This window comes from Pempheris klunzingeri, chromosome 20 (assembly GCF_042242105.1).
Source record: "Pempheris klunzingeri isolate RE-2024b chromosome 20, fPemKlu1.hap1, whole genome shotgun sequence".
Taxonomy (NCBI): Eukaryota; Metazoa; Chordata; class Actinopteri; order Acropomatiformes; family Pempheridae; genus Pempheris; species Pempheris klunzingeri.
Window position 1 is genome coordinate 12,316,943 of NC_092031.1, and position 8,695 is coordinate 12,325,637.

The window sequence follows — 8,695 nt, forward strand, 5'->3', positions numbered from 1 at the left end:
TAAGCTTTATATACACGCTGTATATTCGTTTAGACTAGCAAAAGATTCCACACACACCCAATCAGGATCTGATATATTAAAATACACGGCACATTATTTTTAGAACTGTTGCCACTGCTGAGAAGCACCTTTCTGTGTTTTGGCATGCGTAAATGGTCGCCTGTACTACACCTCCCTGGAGTAGTGTGTTCTCCTTCTGTGGATCGCCACTCCTATGCTGAACAACAGCGCCACTGCCAGGAGACCCACAGCCACTGCGAGAGCTGTTACAACACCTGTGGGAGACGACAATCCTGTTTAGGTACATGGTACATTAGGTAATGTGGAGCATTTGGAGGATTTCCAAAAGGCTTGGTATTTTTAAATCAGACAGTCTGTGCAGAAAATCCCCACGCTGGTACCCAAAGTGAATACAGGAATAAACATATTGCCATGAAACCTTGACGATGCCAAATAAGTGCTGAAATGGGAACAGATGTAAGTCAGTGCAAGCATAAGAATATAAAAAAAAAAAATACTAATTCACCTGTGCTTGACCATCTGTTCCTAAACCCACACTCAGCTTCCCAGTCGTCTGCCATCACCTCCCGCACCAGCTCAGTGAACATGGACAAAGGGCATGGGTTCAATCCATTGCATCCTGGCACAGGATTGGGGTAGGGGTCGCGCCAGGAGTCGTTGCGGTAATACAGCTCCAGAGAATAGGAACTGGGGATTTATTAGGATCAACACAATGAGATGACACACAGTTGTGGTAAGTGTTATGTAAATGGCTTTTGTATCATGTGCTAATTTGGCCATTGCAGTCCTGGAGGGCTGCCAGGTTTCCATCGAACTGAGAAGGAAAACAGAAATGTGCTCGGTTTGGTGTGGTTACACAGTGGACTGCAATTACTGAAAATATGGTCTGTTTTGGCCATGTGACCTAGATATTGCAATTAAATATGCAAAGAGCAGAGCGCGTGAAGCAATGTTGGCCAGACGTCATTACCCATCATACTCCTGGTAGAACTCAAAGAGTTGACAGGCAGCGTAAGGAGGAAGAAGGCCGTTGTACACGTCCAGAGCCGCCTGGAGGGTGATGAGTGTGGAGTCATGCTGAAATGAGAAACAATCATCACAGCAATAATATACAAGGAGGTGAGTAGACGTGAAACAGCGGTTTGTACAATAGATAATGTGCCCAAATGTTGAACTTACGGCTGAGTACATAATGAATTTGAGAGTGCTCCCTTGCTCTACACCCCTGGAGAAATTCCTCAGGATGGCGTTTAGTAGGACCCCTGTTAAATTAACACATCAGTGTCAGCCATACAAATGAAATTTTCCCAGGCACCTACACAATCCGTTTGACCTTATTGAGCATCTTGTCTTAGTGTTGTAATCATCTTTGTCCCATTTGCTCATATGGGCTAATATGCTTCTGGGAAACCCGACCCAGCACTTTACACTGTCTGAGGCATAAACAAAGCCTTGGCCAGCAGTCACAACAGTAGATCCACCAGCTTTTTCACCCTAATTACATTTTTCTCAGAACAGTGCTTTAAATTAATTGCCTCTAATGTGAATCCTCACCTCCCGAGAGCCTGGCCTTTTCTTTTCGCTTGTGACTGAGGATGCTGTACATGACCTCAAATGATGCTACTCTCTTCAGGGTGTCCAGAACATCTTGGGTGGCCCAGCGTGGGAGAGTCAAGTTATGGATTCTCTGCACAAGAAAATAACATTCATTACCCTGCATCACGCTAATAATCACATTACACAACACATGATTCGCAACAAAAGGGGTTTAAATGGCTGTATTTCATCCTTTCTATTATCCCGGCTATTTTTAGCACCAGTCTGAAGATAACAGATGCTCATTTTGCAAGTGTGAATGCGCGTATTCAACCTGGCCTAGAATCCACCCATCTCATAATGCTTCAATTATCATTTCAAATTGTTGTCCTATTCATGTCTTACTGTATGCACAAAAATGATTTGTCTTTGCTTCTGCCCCCTCCCAATGTCTTTGCGGATTTGTTGAAGAAAACTGATCCCTTCTCCCTTCTTTACTTTCTGTTTGACTCTCACTGCTCTGCAGCTGGTGCTTTTATATCAGTAACTGAAGCATTTGTAAACTGCAAAATACAGATAATGTGCTTATGCGTGTGTCTATGAGCTTGCTGGGAAATATGAAGAATACCTGACAGGTAAGAGTGTCGTAGACCCTCCATATTTTTTTGCCAACCAATTTGGAGATGGGGTAGCCAGTGTGGTTGGAAAGTCCCCCAATGAAGTGCTGCAAAGTGAAGAAAAGAGTTGGAACATTGCATTCAACCAGTGGTGGAAGAAATATTCACATCATTTAGTCATGTAAAGGTATCACTACAAACATCCAAAACTAGTGTGCATTCAAAATCCTACTCGAGTAAAAGCACAGATGAATCATCAGCTAATTTAACCTAAAATAAAAGAAAAAAAAGGAAACTGTCCCTTGTGACTGCTACATTGTTAAAAATCACTTTGTTAGATACCAACGCAACAATGCACTCATAGCATTTTACTGTTAAACTACTCTTTGTACAGTTCAGTAGATTTGCCCAGTGGTTCCCAACCTGCGGGTTACGACCCTTCAAAGGATCCCAACAGAAAAATCTGGGAGGTCGTGAAATGATTAATTAATTAAAAAAATATGTATTTATTTATTTATTTGTCTGTTTGTCTGTCTATAATATTTAGGCATTTGGCAGCCCCTGTGGACAAAAGTAGTAGCGTTTTCCAGAATGAAGACTGCTTTTGAGCACCTCAGAGACCCCCCAAAAAATAAAAAAGTAAAGTATGGGGCTTGGATTGAAAGCAGCAGACCTTGAGAAAACCATCCAGCCAAACTAGCTGGACCAAGTGCCACAGCGGGCGGGCGACGGCCCCAGGAGGAGAGAAAAGAGCTGGAATAAGAGCTAAGCTAACCCAGCCTGGATCTAAGGGTGCTCCTGGGTAATGCCCAGCCAGACCAGCCGGAACAAGTGCCACAGCAGGCAGTGCAACAGCCCCAGGAGGACAGGAAAGAGAGCCAGGATAAGTCGGGGTGAATCATTTTGTTGGAATCGCACCCAATGGCAGGCAGTTAGAATTACAAAATAGAAACAGCCAATACAACCAATCCTCTCTCTGATGGTCTTGTTTGGTTATGTAGGTCATAACCAGTTAAATACTCTCATTGTAGGTTTAAGTCCTTTAAATCAAACCCTGGGAGAAGTTTAGTTCTCCGGTGATGTTGCAAACAACTCATAGACACCTGAAATATGACAAGAGCCCCAAACTAAACTCTGTAGGTCATGAGCCAAAAAAGATGGAAACTTCTGGTATAATCTTAAATAATGCACTGCATTTTATAATCTTGTGATATATTTTTGTCCATCACGCCTGTCATGTTTTCCCACTGAAATGTTGTGGAGAATGAGTGTAAGTACTTCAGCATAGTACTTAAGTACAGTAGGTAGTAGTTACTCCCCTTCATATTCTCAGTGGTCATGTTTAAACGTAACATCCAAATGTCTATTTTTATTTTTCAGTTGTTTTGGCAGATGCAGTGTTAAAAATAACAACTCCTCCTTGTTCAAAGTATTTAAGATTCAGAATAGCAGACATTACTTGGTAAATTTTGTGGATTTCTACTGTTTATTGATTCAGTAACTGCAGTAAATTCAACCACTGGTTTGACAACACAGTGAAAAATGGCACCATTTTGGTTCTTGTATCCAACTTGCAGGTGCTGTGCCTCCAGCAGAGGGTGTTAAAATTCAATACAGGAGGCCCTGTCCTGATCTCAAACACCACCTTAATAGGCAGCACATGGGACTCAGTTTAATTAAAACATTTTCATTGTAATTCTTAATCTAATTCAATCCAACCGTTAATTAGCATCTCTGAGAAAGTGAGAGAAATTGCACTGTGCAGCTTTTTCTAGGCACTGGAGTCACCGTGCCTGAGAAAATCACTGAGAGGACATGATGTCTACAGCATAACTAACACGTCCACTGGAGGTGCTGATAACGTTGGCACCAGCAACTGTGAAGTATATATTTCACTCTGCACAAAAATGTGCATTTCACAGTGTTTGTTAATTTACAAATAAAGGCATGGATAAGTAGAAAAGAAGCATTATTCACAGCAATTTTGATTATATAATTCTGATGATAAAAAAAAAAACAACAAAAGAAAACAGCAGAGCTACAAACAAGTTTTTACTAATTATCAGGCACATGACTCATGGAAAAGTAATGTTTAACACAAACTGTGTTCAGATTATTGAGCAGATGCTGAGGATGAGTTACAGTAAAGTGTATTTAGAGGTCTTCTTCTGTGGTGTGTCTCACCTGGTGGGCCCTGAGGAACCTCTGGTAGGGCTCACTTTCAAAGGTCTCCGTCATCAGCGCTCTGAACCTTGGACAGTCTTTGCCTGGAGACTTCAGCAGCTTGAGAAATCGAAAACAACAGCACAACATCAGTGGAAATAATGCACATCTACTGCAGGTACTGCAAGTCTTCTGGGCACAATTATATGTTCATTTCACACTTTAAAACAGTTGGGATTTTCAGCACGCAGGGTTCACAGCTGAGGTGAACACAGACAGCAGCATGGAGCCACAGAGAGAGGCTCAAATTAACTTGTACAAGTTTCTATTCAGCTGTGTTTGGCTGCTGAGTGAAAGGAAATATTTATGTGGCTCTGCAGCCCACCTTGTCCTGGGCCCTGGGGATGGTGTGCACTGGAATAGGCCGCCACGGTAACTGGGGCATGATGGGAGGCGGGCGTCTGGTTGGGGGGAACATCCCAGCAAGGCAAGCCTGGGCACTCATCAGAGTGCGGTCGTAGTCAGTGCTCCTCACATATAACTGTAGGAAAGCATGGAGGATACATGGTGTTGCAATATGTACATATGATTGCAGGCCTGTCACTGAAACACCACTGTCTAATGTGTTCCTCCAAATGGGACACTCAGGCTTAGTTTGCTTTTTATAGAAATTGGAAAACTGAGAGAACTGCATTTGCATTTGCAAAGTGGAAATGCACATTCTTCTGTTTCTATTCCCATTTAATAAAGATGCAAAATAAATGCACCCAGCAAAGCGGCAGTGTATCATGAGTGAGCTGTATTTATCCCAAGTCAACTGAGGTATTTCCTTAACATGAAAAGGAGGGGAGTCAGAAGAGATCCAAATGGATGAGAGAGGGAGGGGGGAAAAGATCCTTCTTACCGTGATCTCTTCTGACATCAGCCTTCGCTCGGCTATATCTCTCTGTCACCCTGTGTCAGGTTTTTGCAGACAGTAAATCACGCTGATAAGGTTGGATGTTCCTGTGATGCCGAGAATGCTTCTTTTTTTTCCCCCCACTTTTGTCAAATTAAAACAGACATGGCAGCACAGGGAAAGGTACGGTACAAGTTGACAGAGACTTGGCCGACAAATCACCAATGACAGGTACTGAGAAGAGTTGTTATTTTTGAGGTAATTGCGTGTTATTTAAGAGACGGAGAAAGGGACTGACTGCAAGGATGGGGAGACAGAGGGGAGGGGTAGGAGTGAAACAGAGAAGAAAGAGAGAGAGAGAGAGATAGGAAGACACTGTAAAAAACGCTCAGGCAGGACAAGAAAGCGGAAATCATATTTTCATAATGACAGTATGCCGAGCATGGAGCCCTGAGGCACACTGAACCAACATGCATGCTGTCAACTGTACTGTACATGGAGCCCAGGGGCTACATTACCTCACATGTTAGAGCACATTAGGTGGTGATGGCAGTGATATCACCAATATAAGTCATGCTCATTAAGTTAGTGCATGTTGTTACGACACTTACACATGAGCTTAATTTCGCATGTTGGAGCGAGGGCACGCGTGACAACAGCACTAGGTGAGACTGAGGCTCACGGGGGACATGACCTAACCAAGGCCAGGGAAAAAAAAACACTCAAATTCACACACACGTTCTTAGATGCAGATACAGAAATGCTCCTACCTCCTTGATGTTGTAGTCTTCACTGAGAAAGTGTCCATAACGCCTCCTTAGGAACCTGCCCAGCTCAAACTGTTGTTTCATGCCCAGCTGAAAAGGGAAAAATGCCAGCACTGTTCATTTCTGTCGAATCTGACCTTTTCCTGAGGATTTGGCAGATTTCATGTCAAATTCAACATGTTTACATAAAATGGTAAATTTCACCCTTCTACAGTACCTCCTAAAGCCAGAAATGATATGTATTGTAATAATATATATAAACTGGCTAATTTTCTGAGAGCAAAACAATGTCACAGGAATTTGATTAAGTCTACAACGTGCTTTTCTTCCATCTCACGGCTTTATCAGCTTTATTTATTTGTTTATTAGGAACTGGCTTTATTTTTTAGAGGTCTTAAGTGAAATATACTATTATTTTTGACACCACATCTCAAGCTCCAGTCCAGGTCTATATGGAGATGGAAAAGGAATTTAGGATTACACTACTGTCCTCATTCTGACTCTGTTAAGTGCCCTTCTGTAAGTGAATCTCTTGTCAAATTTTATATGAAGTTGTAATTCATTTTTACATTTTTTTTTAGCTTATGGACTAGTCAGCTCCAGTGCTGCGGCCCTGAGGTGCAAGACAACACAACATCAGACAAAACAACAACGAAGCAGAAATGTCACATTTTGTTGCATTTTATATTTTGTTATTCCGTTTTGTCTAATTTTACATCCTCATGCTCTGCACGACCCTGTACAGGATAAGTGGGTGCATCATACAGCATACACCATATACTCCATAAAAGCACTTTATATGTGGTTGTTTTGTTTGCAAAATCCTGCTTGGCAAAATATAATGATGACATAACCCACACGCAGATGAGAGGTATATATTATATTTCATTTTATCACACATATTCTGTACAATTTTTCATGTTTTAGATTCTTATTTTCACTTTTTCCTTTTTCATATTGTAATCATTTACAGTATTGTTGGACAGAACCTGAGAATTCAGAATTTGTAATTGTTGTGCACATAACAAATAAAGAGCTTGTAAACTTAGAGTAGAGTAATACACATTACCTCAGTCAGCTGTCCAAAGCCCTGGGCCCACATTTCCTCCCCATGAGGATCCCTGGGATACGACTCAATAGGCGATCGATCGCCATGTCGGAACACCTTAAAAGTCATAACAGATTATGTCACCTGGAGACGCCATACTGCTGTGCAAGCCATTACACTGTGTACTTAAGGGAAAAATCCACCCTGAGACAGAAGTCAGAAATAGAAACCTGTGATCTTGGACAGTTTAGTCTGGATTTGCAACACAGAGGAGTCATTTCGATGACGCCATCAAGGCACAAATGCTTGAGCTGCTCCGTTAGTATTATTAACCTGAAGTCTGACTTTCTGAGCAGTGGCATGACACACAGGTTGACTAAACTGGATTATAGACACATGTGATTCACTGCGGTAAAATGTCAAGAAAAAGCAAACGACAAAGTCAAGTCAACAAAGTCTGGGTTTGCTTTTAGAGATAATTCGTTTTCCAATTCTCACTCATCTTTTTTGATCCAAACCAGCTTCCTAAAAATGAACACAAACTAGATAGTAATAAGCCTAACCTTACTTTAGCCAAAATGGTGACTAATACGAATATTGTACACTGCCAATGTAACAGACAACATATTGTTATATTCTGTGGGTCATTTGCAAGTGAAAACACTAGAGAAATACACAGTTATGGTGTCAAGTTAAAGATTACCAAAATTCTTGTCACATGATGGGGAAAACATTTGCGATTTTCACTTAAATTCATCTTTTTCATTCTATCACTGAACTGTGGGATAAAAGGAAGATATGCAAAGAGGTTTATGAACAAAGCAGTGGTGTCTGGGAGAGATATGCTTGACACTGTTGGAGTTTAGGCTTTAAGTAATCCTTTGTGACATAAATGTGTAAATATAATAATGCTCACTGAGCAGAAAAATACAGCGTAATCAGCAACAATGTACAGTAATGTCTCCTCTTACGTGGTCTAAAGCGGCTTCCAGATCATGTTGAAATTTTAAGGTTTAACAACTAAATCTTGTTTGTAATGTTGTACAAACATCTTGCCGTCGTTATGCTGTTGTCAGACAGCTTGATATGAAATTGCAGGTCTATGCTCAATTGTCGTCATCGTCACTAATGTACACAGGAAGGCAACAAAGTGGGTGGACTTACAGCTACGACAAACTTCAGCACCCGACACTCAGTCAAGCAGATGCAGCAGAGAAGGAATAAACAGCCGAAACTTCTCTGGAACTTAAGCATCTTTTTGACTTGTTGATGTCTGCGTCCTTCACAGAGTTCCCCAGCTTACATGAGAGAAAAGATGTCAAGAAATTGTAAAAGGTCATTAAGAGCAGAAAATGAGGAATGCTTGTACATTTTAGCTGAGCAAAAGTTGTGGAAAATGTGCCTTTCAGATCAGTCATATACATAAAATATGTATGTTTGCTGGTCTTTTTCAAACACTGGTTTAGTATTTATGTCAACTTGATTTAAACAGTCATTAAGAAAATATGGATTCGCTGTCGTACACATTAAAGATATAAGATAAGATATAGCAGATCATTTATATGAACATATGCACTTACCTCAGTAAACTTGTTCACACATTTTGCGGTTTTGCTTTAACGAGCTACAGACAGCAGACTGTTGT

General features: G+C 41.2%; 1 protein-coding gene across 1 annotated transcript; it reads right to left on the reverse strand.

Moving 5' to 3' along the window:
- Nucleotides 1–103: 103 nt before the first annotated feature.
- Nucleotides 104–8,304, reverse strand: LOC139220196 (testicular acid phosphatase homolog). The gene is made up of 11 exons (XM_070852264.1): nt 8,215–8,304; nt 7,072–7,167; nt 6,006–6,092; nt 4,723–4,878; nt 4,359–4,457; nt 2,186–2,281; nt 1,576–1,708; nt 1,201–1,283; nt 992–1,098; nt 527–708; nt 104–275 (listed from the first exon to the last, which is right to left on the reverse strand). Exons 1-11 carry the CDS (start codon nt 8,302–8,304, stop codon nt 166–168), a joined length of 1,239 nt encoding a protein of 412 aa, XP_070708365.1. The 3' UTR covers nt 104–165.
- Nucleotides 8,305–8,695: the final 391 nt, after the last annotated feature.

Excerpts from the sequence above, each read along its gene's own strand:
- LOC139220196 (XM_070852264.1), bottom strand. The coding sequence starts at position 8,304 with ATGCTTAAGTTCCAGAGAAGTTTCGGCTGTTTATTCCTTCTCTGCTGC. Across the intron at positions 4,879-6,005 it reads AAGACTACAACATCAAGGAG|TTATATGTGAGGAGCACTGA; the intron begins GTAGGAGCATTT and ends GCTTTCCTACAG. Across the intron at positions 1,709-2,185 it reads ACGACACTCTTACCTGTCAG|AGAATCCATAACTTGACTCT; the intron begins GTATTCTTCATA and ends TTTCTTGTGCAG.